Source organism: Apteryx mantelli, chromosome 31 (genome assembly GCF_036417845.1).
Source record: "Apteryx mantelli isolate bAptMan1 chromosome 31, bAptMan1.hap1, whole genome shotgun sequence".
Taxonomy (NCBI): Eukaryota; Metazoa; Chordata; class Aves; order Apterygiformes; family Apterygidae; genus Apteryx; species Apteryx mantelli.
This window is the reverse complement of record NC_090008.1, coordinates 958,986-977,609: the sequence shown is the minus strand read 5'-3', so window position 1 is coordinate 977,609 and position 18,624 is coordinate 958,986. Positions and strand designations below refer to the sequence as shown.

General features: G+C 61.4%; 4 protein-coding genes across 4 annotated transcripts; 2 read left to right on the top strand and 2 right to left on the bottom strand.

Moving 5' to 3' along the window:
• Nucleotides 1-2,884: 2,884 nt before the first annotated feature.
• On the top strand, nt 2,885-3,322 carry LOC136994621 (claw keratin-like). The gene has a single exon (XM_067313335.1). It carries the CDS (start codon nt 2,885-2,887, stop codon nt 3,320-3,322), a length of 438 nt encoding a protein of 145 aa, XP_067169436.1.
• A 5,227-nt stretch (nt 3,323-8,549) lies between these two features.
• LOC136994627 (claw keratin-like) lies at nt 8,550-8,987 on the top strand. The gene has a single exon (XM_067313343.1). The coding sequence runs from the start codon at nt 8,550-8,552 to the stop codon at nt 8,985-8,987; it is 438 nt and encodes a 145-aa protein (XP_067169444.1).
• A 2,887-nt stretch (nt 8,988-11,874) lies between these two features.
• Nucleotides 11,875-12,312, bottom strand: LOC136994619 (claw keratin-like). Its single transcript, XM_067313332.1, has one exon. The coding sequence runs from the start codon at nt 12,310-12,312 to the stop codon at nt 11,875-11,877; it is 438 nt and encodes a 145-aa protein (XP_067169433.1).
• Nucleotides 12,313-17,558: 5,246 nt separating this feature from the next.
• LOC136994622 (claw keratin-like) lies at nt 17,559-17,996 on the bottom strand. Its single transcript, XM_067313336.1, has one exon. It carries the CDS (start codon nt 17,994-17,996, stop codon nt 17,559-17,561), a length of 438 nt encoding a protein of 145 aa, XP_067169437.1.
• Nucleotides 17,997-18,624: the final 628 nt, after the last annotated feature.

The following is an 18,624-nucleotide window of genomic DNA, read 5'->3' as shown; positions in this document are numbered from 1 at the left end:
CATTTCCAAGAGCTTCTGCACAATGCCCACAACCCTTTGGCGCGTGCAAAGTGGGACTTAGAAACACAGCGGGCGGTTCAGTGCTGCTGGGTGACGGGGGGCAGCTCACGAGATGTGCTCTCCGTGGCCCAGCTACAGGGCGAGCGGCAGTTATGATGCACCAAGCAAGGTGCCCCCAGGCCCCAGGCGTGATGCTGTGCGAGCTGGGAGAGCCCAAAGGAGTCTGGGCTGGGGCTGCGGGCAGGTGGGGAAGGAGGAAGGACCACCAGGCGCCAACATTGCGATGCAACATAGCTTTTATTGCAGCTCCCAAGGGAGGAGGCACGTGGGGAAGAGCAGGGTCCTGGCCACGGCGAGGCCACGCTCTCCGTGCAGAGGTGTAGAGCAGCAACGAGCACCACTTCTGCCGCAGGAGGAGGCACCCGGCACTCAGCTGCGCTGTCACTCATGCGGGAGTGAGGCCTTGCTGGGTGCCAGGGCTCGGGAGGTGCCGGTGGATTTCGGGAGCCGTGCTTGGTGTGTGGCCGTGCCAAGTGTGGGGCTTAGCAGGGTCCGCAGCTGCCGCCGAGGTAGCGGCGGCCAAGGCCCAGGCCCCTGGAACCACAGCTCCCAAAGCCCCCAGAGCCCCCGAAGCCCCCAAGGCGGCCGGAACCCCCAAAGCCTCCAAGGCCTCCAAAGCCGCCTCCAAGGCCTCCAAAGCCACCTCCAAGGCCTCCAAAGCCTCCAAAGGTGCCACCGTAGCCCCCTCCAACAACAGGGGCTCCCACCGAGCTGACGCCGCTGTGCTGCGGGAAGGAGCTGAGGATGGGTCCAGGTAAGGTGAGCACTGTGGGCGGGGGCTGGATCACCACGGTGGAGTCAGGGCACTGCTGCACGCAGGGCTCGTTGTAGGCATCAGCCACCGGGGCCGGGGCGGCCACCCCGTAGGGAGACAAGGCGGACAAGGCGGAGCAGGACATCCTTCGGCTTGGCAGGGGAAGCTGCGAGACAAGGCAGAGCCCGGGCTCAGCGCAACGCCGGAGCACTAACGCCTCGCGCTGCTCGCGGATTGTGCCCATGGGCACCACGAGAGGCTCTGGCGCATCTCGGCAGCCACAGCAACAGCAGGCGCCACACTGGACGTGCCCCTGGAGACCACTTTCCCTCCTTGAGCGCTCCCAGCTACAAACTAGCACAGAGGAGAGAGGAAAAGCACCCTCGTCCAACCCAGAGGGAAAGTCCCAGAGCACCCAGAAGAGGTGGCTGCACCGCTCCGCTCAACACATTGCATCTAAGCCCTGGGACTTCCAGCAGCCCTCCTTCCCGTAGCTCTCCAGGAGCACCACCCCATCCAAAACGGTGACATTATCTAAAGCGGTGGTGGGGCACACAGCAAGCAATACACCAGAGAAGTCAGTGCTGAGAAAGGAAGGAGGCAGAGAAGGTTTGGACTTACTGCGTTGAGGAAGGAGTTCAAGTGGAGGCAGCTGGATAGAGGGCTGCAAAGCCCGCAGCTCTTTTATACCTGTTGCGGAGGCCCCGGGCAGCGAGCAGAGGGCGGTTGCGGAAGCCCCAGTTAATCCGGCCGTAAAGCGGGCACACATCATGCATCAGCTAACGATGCGGGGCAATTCTGCCTCTCCGCGTTGGGGACACGTAATGACACGAAAGACAAGAGGCTCTCATAGCTGACAATAGCAGCAATAAAGCCCAACTGGTTCCTCAAATCGCAGCCGAGAGCGTCTGTACCAGGCCCCCCATGCAGACGGGCTGTGCCTGTGCCGAGCGCAATGCCCCTGCTCTTTGCACGGCCCTCCAGCGGTCCTGGCATCCCGCGTTGGGGACAGGCAGGGAGACGGGGGAGACTTGGCGGTGCCCATGTGCCCCAGCGCCACGTGCCCCAGCCCTCACTGGCGCCGGGGGATGGCGGGCACTTGAGGGCCACCCCGGCAGTCCGGCATTGTGTCTCCATTTCCCATGACCTCCCGGCACCTCTGTTTACCAGCCCATAAAACGGGGCTAATAACACACGTGCTGCGTGCACCCAGCATTCACAAGTGCGTCTGCAAGACGCCCATTACTCTTTTACGTGTTCAAAGTGGGGGATTAGGAACATATCGGGGTTTATTGCTATTGTCGGCTATTACAGCGTGTTGTCTTTCATGTCATTATGTGTCACGGCTTTGCCCTCCCGGCACCGCCTTGCTCTCCGAGGCATGTTTGCCTGGCTGGTCCTCAGCGCAGTGGGGCAGAATTGCCCCGTGTCGTTAGCTGATGCATGACGCGTGCCCGCTTTACGGCCGGATTAACTGAGGCTTCCGCAACCGCCCTCTGCTCGCTGCCCGGGGCCTCCGCAACAGGTATAAAAGAGCTGCGGGCTTTGCAGCCCTCTATCCAGCTGCCTCCACTTGAACTCCTTCCTCAACGCAGTAAGTCCAAACCTTCTCTGCCTCCTTCCTTTCTCAGCACTGACTTCTCTGGTGTATTGCTTGCTGTGTGCCCCACCACCGCTTTAGATAATGTCACCGTTTTGGATGGGGTGGTGCTCCTGGAGAGCTACGGGAAGGAGGGCTGCTGGAAGTCCCAGGGCTTAGATGCAATGTGTTGAGCGGAGCGGTGCAGCCACCTCTTCTGGGTGCTCTGGGACTTTCCCTCTGGGTTGGACGAGGGTGCTTTTCCTCTCTCCTCTGTGCTAGTTTGTAGCTGGGAGCGCTCAAGGAGGGAAAGTGGTCTCCAGGGGCACGTCCAGTGTGGCGCCTGCTGTTGCTGTGGCTGCCGAGATGCGCCAGAGCCTCTCGTGGTGCCCATGGGCACAATCCGCGAGCAGCGCGAGGCGTTAGTGCTCCGGCGTTGCGCTGAGCCCGGGCTCTGCCTTGTCTCGCAGCTTCCCCTGCCAAGCCGAAGGATGTCCTGCTCCGCCTTGTCCGCCTTGTCTCCCTACGGGGTGGCCGCCCCGGCCCCGGTGGCTGATGCCTACAACGAGCCCTGCGTGCAGCAGTGCCCTGACTCCACCGTGGTGATCCAGCCCCCGCCCACAGTGCTCACCTTACCTGGACCCATCCTCAGCTCCTTCCCGCAGCACAGCGGCGTCAGCTCGGTGGGAGCCCCTGTTGTTGGAGGGGGCTACGGTGGCACCTTTGGAGGCTTTGGAGGCCTTGGAGGTGGCTTTGGAGGCCTTGGAGGTGGCTTTGGAGGCCTTGGAGGCGGCTTTGGAGGCCTTGGAGGCTTTGGGGGTTCCGGCCGCCTTGGGGGCTTCGGGGGCTCTGGGGGCTTTGGGAGCTGTGGTTCCAGGGGCCTGGGCCTTGGCCGCCGCTACCTCGGCGGCAGCTGCGGACCCTGCTAAGCCCCACACTTGGCACGGCCACACACCAAGGACAGCTCCCGAAATCCACCGGCACCTCCCGAGCCCTGGCACCCAGCAAGGGCTCCTGCTCCGCTCGGCTCCCCAGCTCAGCTCGCGACTGTGCTCGACTGCCTCATGCCCGGACAGAGCCCGCCGGGAGTGTCCTCCTGCCCCGCTTCAGCTGCGCTCCCAGCTGCGCTGCCCAGTGACAGCGTAGCCAAGCGCCGGGTGCCTCCTCCTGCGGCACGGCTGGTGCTGGGTTGCACTCCGCACCTCTGCACGGAGACCGTGGCCTCGCCGTGGCCACACACCGTGCTCTTCCCCGTGTGCCTCCTCCCTTGGGAGCTGCAATAAAACCTGTGTCGCATCGCAACGTCGGCCTCTGGTGGTTCTTCCTCCTTCCTTCTTCCCATCCTGGCCCCAGCCCCAGCCCCAGCCAGGTGGGGGCTCGTTTGGCTGCTCACACCCAGCTCCCACAGTGATGCCTCGTTAGGGCAACCTGTGGGAGCTGCCTCGCGCCCCCCGGATGCCCCTTCTGCAGCACGTCCCTCCACGGGACGGTCGCCCACAGCGCAGGACGCATGTGGCTCCTTCTGCAACGCCTTTTCACTCTTTTCTCTCCCCCTTTTCTTCCCAGCTTGGGCTCCCCCACACCAAGCCCAAGGAGAGGTATTGGGCACCACAGGCCACTTGGTGCCCTTTCACCCCTGTTCCCATGGGCTGCGTCCACCCCCAGGGCCACGGGGCTGGTGCACCCAGCCAGAGCCACCCCAAGGCCAAAGGCCCCAGGCAGAACCTCTGCTGAGGAAATGGCTCCGTAGGGGAGAGGGTGCCCAACCACCGCCACACACCACCAACCTTTCCTCAAGCTCCTTCAGCTTCCTTCCTCCTCCTCCTTCTGCTGATCCAAGATCTCCCTTGAGCTCATCTTTTGCCCCACCGCTCCAGCAGAAGCTCTTCCCTGCATTTCCCCTGTAGTGCCCAACTCCAGCCCTGGGGACATGGCTCTGCTGGGGCAGGACACCTGGAAAGGAAACCTCCCAAAGGGAAAAAGGATACAGGAGAACTTCAGCTCGGGCGCAGGAGCGGGATGGGCGCATGTGGAATAGAGCCATGCCTGGCTTTGCCATTTGGCTCCTTTTTGCCCTTTCTCTCTCTTCACAATCGTGCATGAAGCATTTTTCATGAACTCCCCAACAGGCACCAATGTGCTGCCCTGCTCCTTTGACTCTTCCCCTGGTAGCCACCGTCTCTGTGCAAGGCACCATGCAGCACTAGCATTGCATGATGCTAAGAGCATTGAGGAAGGAAGGGCCCTCCGGGCCATATTCACGTCAACCTCTTGCTCAGAGTTTCTGCCCTCGCAGGTGACGGGATGTGACGGTGTGCTCCTTTCCCCCCCCCCCCCAACACTGATGTGCTCTCTCCCCCTCAACCTGACCTCCCTGTAAACAGCACGTATGTAGGGGCTGGTTGAGCATGCGCCAGCTAAGGCCCGTCTAGTATGCAAATATGACTATGAGTCAATCATCTCCCCCCCATAAATAGGGGGCAGCCCAGAGCCCCTTGAGCTCTCCTGCTTCGCAGCGGGCTGCACTGCAGAACCTCCCCTTGAGCAGGGACGCCTCTCAAGGACACCCCTCGAGGTTGAGAGATTCCTTACCCGCGACAGATCCTCGCAAAGTGATTAACAGCATGCTGAACTTTTGCGAACTTCACGAAACTTTGCTGAGTTATATCTCTGACTAATTGCACACATAATCCCTTAGACATAAACCGCTGACCAAGTCTGAGACTAGGGCTGGATTCAGCCGCACCTTGGCTCCTCTCCGAAGGAGTTTAGAAAGCAAGGGGGTCCAGTCTGAACCTCGTGACTCAACGGCGGGGTCTCCGTTGCACACGCATCTGACCCTGTCCTTCACGCAGTAAATAACTGAGTGAACCTTGCCAATCGAACCTCATTACATCGTTCTTATTTACGATTGAACTTTGTTAAGTCGCTGTCTTACTGCAATAAACGTAGTGCTGCTTCCCTCTTAGGAGCGAAGTGCATCACTGCTTTTGCGACACGGGATGCCCCTGCGCTTTCCAGGGTCGTTGAGAGGAAGCAGGATCCCTCAAAGCCCAAATTCCCCAACCGGAAGGGAATCTGGGGAGACGTGGATATGTCTCGGTAACCCTTCTGCAAGCCTCCGACACCCGTGCAGGCAGAGCAGGACGGCTGGTGCTCAGCAGCAGCCCCAAGCAGGCAAAGATGCTTTCCCCATTTCCCCTGACCTCTGAGGGGGACTCTTTACCAGCCCATGAAGGGCAGGAACAAACACCCGTGCTGGCTGTGCAGGGCATTTCCAAGAGCTTCTGCACAATGCCCACAACCCTTTGGCGCGTGCAAAGTGGGACTTAGAAACACAGCGGGCGGTTCAGTGCTGCTGGGTGACGGGGGGCAGCTCACGAGATGTGCTCTCCGTGGCCCAGCTACAGGGCGAGCGGCAGTTATGATGCACCAAGCAAGGTGCCCCCAGGCCCCAGGCGTGATGCTGTGCGAGCTGGGAGAGCCCAAAGGAGTCTGGGCTGGGGCTGCGGGCAGGTGGGGAAGGAGGAAGGACCACCAGGCGCCAACATTGCGATGCAACATAGCTTTTATTGCAGCTCCCAAGGGAGGAGGCACGTGGGGAAGAGCAGGGTCCTGGCCACGGCGAGGCCACGCTCTCCGTGCAGAGGTGTAGAGCAGCAACGAGCACCACTTCTGCCGCAGGAGGAGGCACCCGGCACTCAGCTGCGCTGTCACTCATGCGGGAGTGAGGCCTTGCTGGGTGCCAGGGCTCGGGAGGTGCCGGTGGATTTCGGGAGCCGTGCTTGGTGTGTGGCCGTGCCAAGTGTGGGGCTTAGCAGGGTCCGCAGCTGCCGCCGAGGTAGCGGCGGCCAAGGCCCAGGCCCCTGGAACCACAGCTCCCAAAGCCCCCAGAGCCCCCGAAGCCCCCAAGGCGGCCGGAACCCCCAAAGCCTCCAAGGCCTCCAAAGCCACCTCCAAGGCCTCCAAAGCGGCCTCCAAGGCCTCCAAAGCCTCCAAAGGTGCCACCGTAGCCCCCTCCAACAACAGGGGCTCCCACCGAGCTGACGCCGCTGTGCTGCGGGAAGGAGCTGAGGATGGGTCCAGGTAAGGTGAGCACTGTGGGCGGGGGCTGGATCACCACGGTGGAGTCAGGGCACTGCTGCACGCAGGGCTCGTTGTAGGCATCAGCCACCGGGGCCGGGGCGGCCACCCCGTAGGGAGACAAGGCGGACAAGGCGGAGCAGGACATCCTTCGGCTTGGCAGGGGAAGCTGCGAGACAAGGCAGAGCCCGGGCTCAGCGCAACGCCGGAGCACTAACGCCTCGCGCTGCTCGCGGATTGTGCCCATGGGCACCACGAGAGGCTCTGGCGCATCTCGGCAGCCACAGCAACAGCAGGCGCCACACTGGACGTGCCCCTGGAGACCACTTTCCCTCCTTGAGCGCTCCCAGCTACAAACTAGCACAGAGGAGAGAGGAAAAGCACCCTCGTCCAACCCAGAGGGAAAGTCCCAGAGCACCCAGAAGAGGTGGCTGCACCGCTCCGCTCAACACATTGCATCTAAGCCCTGGGACTTCCAGCAGCCCTCCTTCCCGTAGCTCTCCAGGAGCACCACCCCATCCAAAACGGTGACATTATCTAAAGCGGTGGTGGGGCACACAGCAAGCAATACACCAGAGAAGTCAGTGCTGAGAAAGGAAGGAGGCAGAGAAGGTTTGGACTTACTGCGTTGAGGAAGGAGTTCAAGTGGAGGCAGCTGGATAGAGGGCTGCAAAGCCCGCAGCTCTTTTATACCTGTTGCGGAGGCCCCGGGCAGCGAGCAGAGGGCGGTTGCGGAAGCCCCAGTTAATCCGGCCGTAAAGCGGGCACACATCATGCATCAGCTAACGATGCGGGGCAATTCTGCCTCTCCGCGTTGGGGACACGTAATGACACGAAAGACAAGAGGCTCTCATAGCTGACAATAGCAGCAATAAAGCCCAACTGGTTCCTCAAATCGCAGCCGAGAGCGTCTGTACCAGGCCCCCCATGCAGACGGGCTGTGCCTGTGCCGAGCGCAATGCCCCTGCTCTTTGCACGGCCCTCCAGCGGTCCTGGCATCCCGCGTTGGGGACAGGCAGGGAGACGGGGGAGACTTGGCGGTGCCCATGTGCCCCAGCGCCACGTGCCCCAGCCCTCACTGGCGCCGGGGGATGGCGGGCACTTGAGGGCCACCCCGGCAGTCCGGCATTGTGTCTCCATTTCCCATGACCTCCCGGCACCTCTGTTTACCAGCCCATAAAACGGGGCTAATAACACACGTGCTGCGTGCACCCAGCATTCACAAGTGCGTCTGCAAGACGCCCATTACTCTTTTACGTGTTCAAAGTGGGGGATTAGGAACATATCGGGGTTTATTGCTATTGTCGGCTATTACAGCGTGTTGTCTTTCATGTCATTATGTGTCACGGCTTTGCCCTCCCGGCACCGCCTTGCTCTCCGAGGCATGTTTGCCTGGCTGGTCCTCAGCGCAGTGGGGCAGAATTGCCCCGTGTCGTTAGCTGATGCATGACGCGTGCCCGCTTTACGGCCGGATTAACTGAGGCTTCCGCAACCGCCCTCTGCTCGCTGCCCGGGGCCTCCGCAACAGGTATAAAAGAGCTGCGGGCTTTGCAGCCCTCTATCCAGCTGCCTCCACTTGAACTCCTTCCTCAACGCAGTAAGTCCAAACCTTCTCTGCCTCCTTCCTTTCTCAGCACTGACTTCTCTGGTGTATTGCTTGCTGTGTGCCCCACCACCGCTTTAGATAATGTCACCGTTTTGGATGGGGTGGTGCTCCTGGAGAGCTACGGGAAGGAGGGCTGCTGGAAGTCCCAGGGCTTAGATGCAATGTGTTGAGCGGAGCGGTGCAGCCACCTCTTCTGGGTGCTCTGGGACTTTCCCTCTGGGTTGGACGAGGGTGCTTTTCCTCTCTCCTCTGTGCTAGTTTGTAGCTGGGAGCGCTCAAGGAGGGAAAGTGGTCTCCAGGGGCACGTCCAGTGTGGCGCCTGCTGTTGCTGTGGCTGCCGAGATGCGCCAGAGCCTCTCGTGGTGCCCATGGGCACAATCCGCGAGCAGCGCGAGGCGTTAGTGCTCCGGCGTTGCGCTGAGCCCGGGCTCTGCCTTGTCTCGCAGCTTCCCCTGCCAAGCCGAAGGATGTCCTGCTCCGCCTTGTCCGCCTTGTCTCCCTACGGGGTGGCCGCCCCGGCCCCGGTGGCTGATGCCTACAACGAGCCCTGCGTGCAGCAGTGCCCTGACTCCACCGTGGTGATCCAGCCCCCGCCCACAGTGCTCACCTTACCTGGACCCATCCTCAGCTCCTTCCCGCAGCACAGCGGCGTCAGCTCGGTGGGAGCCCCTGTTGTTGGAGGGGGCTACGGTGGCACCTTTGGAGGCTTTGGAGGCCTTGGAGGTGGCTTTGGAGGCCTTGGAGGCCGCTTTGGAGGCCTTGGAGGTGGCTTTGGAGGCCTTGGAGGCTTTGGGGGTTCCGGCCGCCTTGGGGGCTTCGGGGGCTCTGGGGGCTTTGGGAGCTGTGGTTCCAGGGGCCTGGGCCTTGGCCGCCGCTACCTCGGCGGCAGCTGCGGACCCTGCTAAGCCCCACACTTGGCACGGCCACACACCAAGGACAGCTCCCGAAATCCACCGGCACCTCCCGAGCCCTGGCACCCAGCAAGGGCTCCTGCTCCGCTCGGCTCCCCAGCTCAGCTCGCGACTGTGCTCGACTGCCTCATGCCCGGACAGAGCCCGCCGGGAGTGTCCTCCTGCCCCGCTTCAGCTGCGCTCCCAGCTGCGCTGCCCAGTGACAGCGTAGCCAAGCGCCGGGTGCCTCCCCCTGCGGCACGGCTGGTGCTGGGTTGCACTCCGCACCTCTACACGGAGACCGTGGCCTTGCCGTGGCCACACACCGTGCTCTTCCCCGTGTGCCTCCTCCCTTGGGAGCTGCAATAAAACCTGTGTCGCATCGCAACGTTGGCCTCTGGTGGTTCTTCCTCCTTCCTTCTTCCCATCCTGGCCCCAGCCCCAGCCCCAGCCAGGTGGGGGCTCGTTTGGCTGCTCACACCCAGCTCCCACAGTGATGCCTCGTTAGGGCAACCTGTGGGAGCTGCCTCGCGCCCCCCGGATGCCCCTTCTGCAGCACGTCCCTCCATGGGACGGTCGCCCACAGCGCAGGACGCATGTGGCTCCTTCTGCAACGCCTTTTCACTCTTTTCTCTCCCCCTTTTCTTCCCAGCTTGGGCTCCCCCACACCAAGCCCAAGGAGAGGTATTGGGCACCACAGGCCACTTGGTGCCCTTTCACCCCTGTTCCCATGGGCTGCGTCCACCCCCAGGGCCACGGGGCTGGTGCACCCAGCCAGAGCCACCCCAAGGCCAAAGGCCCCAGGCAGAACCTCTGCTGAGGAAATGGCTCCGTAGGGGAGAGGGTGCCCAACCACCGCCACACACCACCAACCTTTCCTCAAGCTCCTTCAGCTTCCTTCCTCCTCCTCCTTCTGCTGATCCAAGATCTCCCTTGAGCTCATCTTTTGCCCCACCGCTCCAGCAGAAGCTCTTCCCTGCATTTCCCCTGTAGTGCCCAACTCCAGCCCTGGGGACATGGCTCTGCTGGGGCAGGACACCTGGAAAGGAAACCTCCCAAAGGGAAGAAGGATACAGGAGAACTTCAGCTCGGGCGCAGGAGCGGGATGGGCGCATGTGGAATAGAGCCATGCCTGGCTTTGCCATTTGGCTCCTTTTTGCCCTTTCTCTCTCTTCACAATCGTGCATGAAGCATTTTTCATGAACTCCCCAACAGGCACCAATGTGCTGCCCTGCTCCTTTGACTCTTCCCCTGGTAGCCACCGTCTCTGTGCAAGGCACCATGCAGCACTAGCATTGCATGATGCTAAGAGCATTGAGGAAGGAAGGGCCCTCCGGGCCATATTCACGTCAACCTCTTGCTCAGAGTTTCTGCCCTCGCAGGTGACGGGATGTGACGGTGTGCTCCTTTCCCCCCCCCCCCCCCAACACTGATGTGCTCTCTCCCCCTCAACCTGACCTCCCTGTAAACAGCACGTATGTAGGGGCTGGTTGAGCATGCGCCAGCTAAGGCCCGTCTAGTATGCAAATATGACTATGAGTCAATCATCTCCCCCCCATAAATAGGGGGCAGCCCAGAGCCCCTTGAGCTCTCCTGCTTCGCAGCGGGCTGCACTGCAGAACCTCCCCTTGAGCAGGGACGCCTCTCAAGGATACCCCTCGAGGTTGAGAGATTCCTTACCCGCGACAGATCCTCGCAAAGTGATTAACAGCATGCTGAACTTTTGCGAACTTCACGAAACTTTGCTGAGTTATATCTCTGACTAATTGCACACATAATCCCTTAGACATAAACCGCTGACCAAGTCTGAGACTAGGGCTGGATTCAGCCGCACCTTGGCTCCTCTCCGAAGGAGTTTAGAAAGCAAGGGGGTCCAGTCTGAACCTCGTGACTCAACGGCGGGGTCTCCGTTGCACACGCATCTGACCCTGTCCTTCACGCAGTAAATAACTGAGTGAACCTTGCCAATCGAACCTCATTACATCGTTCTTATTTACGATTGAACTTTGTTAAGTCGCTGTCTTACTGCAATAAACGTAGTGCTGCTTCCCTCTTAGGAGCGAAGTGCATCACTGCTTTTGCGACACGGGATGCCCCTGCGCTTTCCAGGGTCGTTGAGAGAAAGCAGGATCCCTCAAAGCCCAAATTCCCCAACCGGAAGGGAATCTGGGGAGACGTGGATATGTCTCGGTAACCCTTCTGCAAGCCTCCGACACCCGTGCAGGCAGAGCAGGACGGCTGGTGCTCAGCAGCAGCCCCAAGCAGGCAAAGATGCTTTCCCCATTTCCCCTGACCTCTGAGGGGGACTCTTTACCAGCCCATGAAGGGCAGGAACAAACACCCGTGCTGGCTGTGCAGGGCATTTCCAAGAGCTTCTGCACAATGCCCACAACCCTTTGGCGCGTGCAAAGTGGGACTTAGAAACACAGCGGGCGGTTCAGTGCTGCTGGGTGACGGGGGGCAGCTCACGAGATGTGCTCTCCGTGGCCCAGCTACAGGGCGAGCGGCAGTTATGATGCACCAAGCAAGGTGCCCCCAGGCCCCAGGCATGATGCTGTGCGAGCTGGGAGAGCCCAAAGGAGTCTGGGCTGGGGCTGCGGGCAGGTGGGGAAGGAGGAAGGACCACCAGGCGCCAACATTGCGATGCAACATAGCTTTTATTGCAGCTCCCAAGGGAGGAGGCACGTGGGGAAGAGCAGGGTCCTGGCCACGGCGAGGCCACGCTCTCCGTGCAGAGGTGTAGAGCAGCAACGAGCACCACTTCTGCCGCAGGAGGAGGCACCCGGCACTCAGCTGCGCTGTCACTCATGCGGGAGTGAGGCCTTGCTGGGTGCCAGGGCTCGGGAGGTGCCGGTGGATTTCGGGAGCCGTGCTTGGTGTGTGGCCGTGCCAAGTGTGGGGCTTAGCAGGGTCCGCAGCTGCCGCCGAGGTAGCGGCGGCCAAGGCCCAGGCCCCTGGAACCACAGCTCCCAAAGCCCCCAGAGCCCCCGAAGCCCCCAAGGCGGCCGGAACCCCCAAAGCCTCCAAGGCCTCCAAAGCCGCCTCCAAGGCCTCCAAAGCCACCTCCAAGGCCTCCAAAGCCACCTCCAAGGCCTCCAAAGCCTCCAAAGGTGCCACCGTAGCCCCCTCCAACAACAGGGGCTCCCACCGAGCTGACGCCGCTGTGCTGCGGGAAGGAGCTGAGGATGGGTCCAGGTAAGGTGAGCACTGTGGGCGGGGGCTGGATCACCACGGTGGAGTCAGGGCACTGCTGCACGCAGGGCTCGTTGTAGGCATCAGCCACCGGGGCCGGGGCGGCCACCCCGTAGGGAGACAAGGCGGACAAGGCGGAGCAGGACATCCTTCGGCTTGGCAGGGGAAGCTGCGAGACAAGGCAGAGCCCGGGCTCAGCGCAACGCCGGAGCACTAACGCCTCGCGCTGCTCGCGGATTGTGCCCATGGGCACCACGAGAGGCTCTGGCGCATCTCGGCAGCCACAGCAACAGCAGGCGCCACACTGGACGTGCCCCTGGAGACCACTTTCCCTCCTTGAGCGCTCCCAGCTACAAACTAGCACAGAGGAGAGAGGAAAAGCACCCTCGTCCAACCCAGAGGGAAAGTCCCAGAGCACCCAGAAGAGGTGGCTGCACCGCTCCGCTCAACACATTGCATCTAAGCCCTGGGACTTCCAGCAGCCCTCCTTCCCGTAGCTCTCCAGGAGCACCACCCCATCCAAAACGGTGACATTATCTAAAGCGGTGGTGGGGCACACAGCAAGCAATACACCAGAGAAGTCAGTGCTGAGAAAGGAAGGAGGCAGAGAAGGTTTGGACTTACTGCGTTGAGGAAGGAGTTCAAGTGGAGGCAGCTGGATAGAGGGCTGCAAAGCCCGCAGCTCTTTTATACCTGTTGCGGAGGCCCCGGGCAGCGAGCAGAGGGCGGTTGCGGAAGCCTCAGTTAATCCGGCCGTAAAGCGGGCACGCGTCATGCATCAGCTAACGACACGGGGCAATTCTGCCCCACTGCGCTGAGGACCAGCCAGGCAAACATGCCTCGGAGAGCAAGGCGGTGCCGGGAGGGCAAAGCCGTGACACATAATGACATGAAAGACAACACGCTGTAATAGCCGACAATAGCAATAAACCCCGATATGTTCCTAATCCCCCACTTTGAACACGTAAAAGAGTAATGGGCGTCTTGCAGACGCACTTGTGAATGCTGGGTGCACGCAGCACGTGTGTTATTAGCCCCGTTTTATGGGCTGGTAAACAGAGGTGCCGGGAGGTCATGGGAAATGGAGACACAATGCCGGACTGCCGGGGTGGCCCTCAAGTGCCCGCCATCCCCCGGCGCCAGTGAGGGCTGGGGCACGTGGCGCTGGGGCACATGGGCACCGCCAAGTCTCCCCCGTCTCCCTGCCTGTCCCCAACGCGGGATGCCAGGACCGCTGGAGGGCCGTGCAAAGAGCAGGGGCATTGCGCTCGGCACAGGCACAGCCCGTCTGCATGGGGGGCCTGGTACAGACGCTCTCGGCTGCGATTTGAGGAACCAGTTGGGCTTTATTGCTGCTATTGTCAGCTATGAGAGCCTCTTGTCTTTCGTGTCATTACGTGTCCCCAACGCGGAGAGGCAGAATTGCCCCGCATCGTTAGCTGATGCATGATGTGTGCCCGCTTTACGGCCGGATTAACTGAGGCTTCCGCAACCGCCCTCTGCTCGCTGCCCGGGGCCTCCGCAACAGGTATAAAAGAGCTGCGGGCTTTGCAGCCCTCTATCCAGCTGCCTCCACTTGAACTCCTTCCTCAACGCAGTAAGTCCAAACCTTCTCTGCCTCCTTCCTTTCTCAGCACTGACTTCTCTGGTGTATTGCTTGCTGTGTGCCCCACCACCGCTTTAGATAATGTCACCGTTTTGGATGGGGTGGTGCTCCTGGAGAGCTACGGGAAGGAGGGCTGCTGGAAGTCCCAGGGCTTAGATGCAATGTGTTGAGCGGAGCGGTGCAGCCACCTCTTCTGGGTGCTCTGGGACTTTCCCTCTGGGTTGGACGAGGGTGCTTTTCCTCTCTCCTCTGTGCTAGTTTGTAGCTGGGAGCGCTCAAGGAGGGAAAGTGGTCTCCAGGGGCACGTCCAGTGTGGCGCCTGCTGTTGCTGTGGCTGCCGAGATGCGCCAGAGCCTCTCGTGGTGCCCATGGGCACAATCCGCGAGCAGCGCGAGGCGTTAGTGCTCCGGCGTTGCGCTGAGCCCGGGCTCTGCCTTGTCTCGCAGCTTCCCCTGCCAAGCCGAAGGATGTCCTGCTCCGCCTTGTCCGCCTTGTCTCCCTACGGGGTGGCCGCCCCGGCCCCGGTGGCTGATGCCTACAACGAGCCCTGCGTGCAGCAGTGCCCTGACTCCACCGTGGTGATCCAGCCCCCGCCCACAGTGCTCACCTTACCTGGACCCATCCTCAGCTCCTTCCCGCAGCACAGCGGCGTCAGCTCGGTGGGAGCCCCTGTTGTTGGAGGGGGCTACGGTGGCACCTTTGGAGGCTTTGGAGGCCTTGGAGGTGGCTTTGGAGGCCTTGGAGGCCGCTTTGGAGGCCTTGGAGGTGGCTTTGGAGGCCTTGGAGGCTTTGGGGGTTCCGGCCGCCTTGGGGGCTTCGGGGGCTCTGGGGGCTTTGGGAGCTGTGGTTCCAGGGGCCGGGGCCTTGGCCGCCGCTACCTCGGCGGCAGCTGCGGACCCTGCTAAGCCCCACACTTGGCACGGCCACACACCAAGGACAGCTCCCGAAATCCACCGGCACCTCCCGAGCCCTGGCACCCAGCAAGGGCTCCTGCTCCGCTCGGCTCCCCAGCTCAGCTCGCGACTGTGCTCGACTGCCTCATGCCCGGACAGAGCCCGCCGGGAGTGTCCTCCTGCCCCGCTTCAGCTGCGCTCCCAGCTGCGCTGCCCAGTGACAGCGTAGCCAAGCGCCGGGTGCCTCCTCCTGCGGCACGGCTGGTGCTGGGTTGCACTCCGCACCTCTACACGGAGACCGTGGCCTTGCCGTGGCCACACACCGTGCTCTTCCCCGTGTGCCTCCTCCCTTGGGAGCTGCAATAAAACCTGTGTCGCATCGCAACGTTGGCCTCTGGTGGTTCTTCCTCCTTCCTTCTTCCCATCCTGGCCCCAGCCCCAGCCCCAGCCAGGTGGGGGCTCGTTTGGCTGCTCACACCCAGCTCCCACAGTGATGCCTCGTTAGGGCAACCTGTGGGAGCTGCCTCGCGCCCCCCGGATGCCCCTTCTGCAGCACGTCCCTCCACGGGACGGTCGCCCACAGCGCAGGACGCATGTGGCTCCTTCTGCAACGCCTTTTCACTCTTTTCTCTCCCCCTTTTCTTCCCAGCTTGGGCTCCCCCACACCAAGCCCAAGGAGAGGTATTGGGCACCACAGGCCACTTGGTGCCCTTTCACCCCTGTTCCCATGGGCTGCGTCCACCCCCAGGGCCACGGGGCTGGTGCACCCAGCCAGAGCCACCCCAAGGCCAAAGGCCCCAGGCAGAACCTCTGCTGAGGAAATGGCTCCGTAGGGGAGAGGGTGCCCAACCACCGCCACACACCACCAACCTTTCCTCAAGCTCCTTCAGCTTCCTTCCTCCTCCTCCTTCTGCTGATCCAAGATCTCCCTTGAGCTCATCTTTTGCCCCACCGCTCCAGCAGAAGCTCTTCCCTGCATTTCCCCTGTAGTGCCCAACTCCAGCCCTGGGGACATGGCTCTGCTGGGGCAGGACACCTGGAAAGGAAACCTCCCAAAGGGAAAAAGGATACAGGAGAACTTCAGCTCGGGCGCAGGAGCGGGATGGGCGCATGTGGAATAGAGCCATGCCTGGCTTTGCCATTTGGCTCCTTTTTGCCCTTTCTCTCTCTTCACAATCGTGCATGAAGCATTTTTCATGAACTCCCCAACAGGCACCAATGTGCTGCCCTGCTCCTTTGACTCTTCCCCTGGTAGCCACCGTCTCTGTGCAAGGCACCATGCAGCACTAGCATTGCATGATGCTAAGAGCATTGAGGAAGGAAGGGCCCTCCGGGCCATATTCACGTCAACCTCTTGCTCAGAGTTTCTGCCCTCGCAGGTGACGGGATGTGACGGTGTGCTCCTTTCCCCCCCCCCCAACACTGATGTGCTCTCTCCCCCTCAACCTGACCTCCCTGTAAACAGCACGTATGTAGGGGCTGGTTGAGCATGCGCCAGCTAAGGCCCGTCTAGTATGCAAATATGACTATGAGTCAATCATCTCCCCCCCATAAATAGGGGGCAGCCCAGAGCCCCTTGAGCTCTCCTGCTTCGCAGCGGGCTGCACTGCAGAACCTCCCCTTGAGCAGGGACGCCTCTCAAGGATACCCCTCGAGGTTGAGAGATTCCTTACCCGCGACAGATCCTCGCAAAGTGATTAACAGCATGCTGAACTTTTGCGAACTTCACGAAACTTTGCTGAGTTATATCTCTGACTAATTGCACACATAATCCCTTAGACATAAACCGCTGACCAAGTCTGAGACTAGGGCTGGATTCAGCCGCACCTTGGCTCCTCTCCGAAGGAGTTTAGAAAGCAAGGGGGTCCAGTCTGAACCTCGTGACTCAACGGCGGGGTCTCCGTTGCACACGCATCTGACCCTGTCCTTCACGCAGTAAATAACTGAGTGAACCTTGCCAATCGAACCTCATTACATCGTTCTTATTTACGATTGAACTTTGTTAAGTCGCTGTCTTACTGCAATAAACGTAGTGCTGCTTCCCTCTTAGGAGCGAAGTGCATCACTGCTTTTGCGACACGGGATGCCCCTGCGCTTTCCAGGGTCGTTGAGAGGAAGCAGGATCCCTCAAAGCCCAAATTCCCCAACCGGAAGGGAATCTGGGGAGACGTGGATATGTCTCGGTAACCCTTCTGCAAGCCTCCGACACCCGTGCAGGCAGAGCAGGACGGCTGGTGCTCAGCAGCAGCCCCAAGCAGGCAAAGATGCTTTCCCCATTTCCCCTGACCTCTGAGGGGGACTCTTTACCAGCCCATGAAGGGCAGGAACAAACACCCGTGCTGGCTGTGCAGGGCATTTCCAAGAGCTTCTGCACAATGCCCACAACCCTTTGGCGCGTGCAAAGTGGCACTTAGAAACACAGCGGGCGGTTCAGTGCTGCTGGGTGACGGGGGGCAGCTCACGAGATGTGCTCTCCGTGGCCCAGCTACAGGGCGAGCGGCAGTTATGATGCACCAAGCAAGGTGCCCCCAGGCCCCAGGCGTGATGCTGTGCGAGCTGGGAGAGCCCAAAGGAGTCTGGGCTGGGGCTGCGGGCAGGTGGGGAAGGAGGAAGGACCACCAGGCGCCAACATTGCGATGCAACATAGCTTTTATTGCAGCTCCCAAGGGAGGAGGCACGTGGGGAAGAGCAGGGTCCTGGCCACGGCGAGGCCACGCTCTCCGTGCAGAGGTGTAGAGCAGCAACGAGCACCACTTCTGCCGCAGGAGGAGGCACCCGGCACTCAGCTGCGCTGTCACTCATGCGGGAGTGAGGCCTTGCTGGGTGCCAGGGCTCGGGAGGTGCCGGTGGATTTCGGGAGCCGTGCTTGGTGTGTGGCCGTGCCAAGTGTGGGGCTTAGCAGGGTCCGCAGCTGCCGCCGAGGTAGCGGCGGCCAAGGCCCAGGCCCCTGGAACCACAGCTCCCAAAGCCCCCAGAGCCCCCGAAGCCCCCAAGGCGGCCGGAACCCCCAAAGCCTCCAAGGCCTCCAAAGCCGCCTCCAAGGCCTCCAAAGCCGCCTCCAAGGCCTCCAAAGCCACCTCCAAGGCCTCCAAAGCCTCCAAAGGTGCCACCGTAGCCCCCTCCAACAACAGGGGCTCCCACCGAGCTGACGCCGCTGTGCTGCGGGAAGGAGCTGAGGATGGGTCCAGGTAAGGTGAGCACTGTGGGCGGGGGCTGGATCACCACGGTGGAGTCAGGGCACTGCTGCACGCAGGGCTCGTTGTAGGCATCAGCCACCGGGGCCGGGGCGGCCACCCCGTAGGGAGACAAGGCGGACAAGGCGGAGCAGGACATCCTTCGGCTTGGCAGGGGAAGCTGCGAGACAAGGCAGAGCCCGGGCTCAGCGCAACGCCGGAGCACTAACGCCTCGCGCTGCTCGCGGATTGTGCCCATGGGCACCACGAGAGGCTCTGGCGCATCTCGGCAGCCACAGCAACAGCAGGCGCCACACTGGACGTGCCCCTGGAGACCACTTTCCCTCCTTGAGCGCTCCCAGCTACAAACTAGCACAGAGGAGAGAGGAAAAGCACCCTCGTCCAACCCAGAGGGAAAGTCCCAGAGCACCCAGAAGAGGTGGCTGCACCGCTCCGCTCAACACATTGCATCTAAGCCCTGGGACTTCCAGCAGCCCTCCTTCCCGTAGCTCTCCAGGAGCACCACCCCATCCAAAACGGTGACATTATCTAAAGCGGTGGTGGGGCACACAGCAAGCAATACACCAGAGAAGTCAGTGCTGAGAAAGGAAGGAGGCAGAGAAGGTTTGGACTTACTGCGTTGAGGAAGGAGTTCAAGTGGAGGCAGCTGGATAGAGGGCTGCAAAGCCCGCAGCTCTTTTATACCTGTTGCGGAGGCCCCGGGCAGCGAGCAGAGGGCGGTTGCGGAAGCCTCAGTTAATCCGGCCGTAAAGCGGGCACGCGTCATG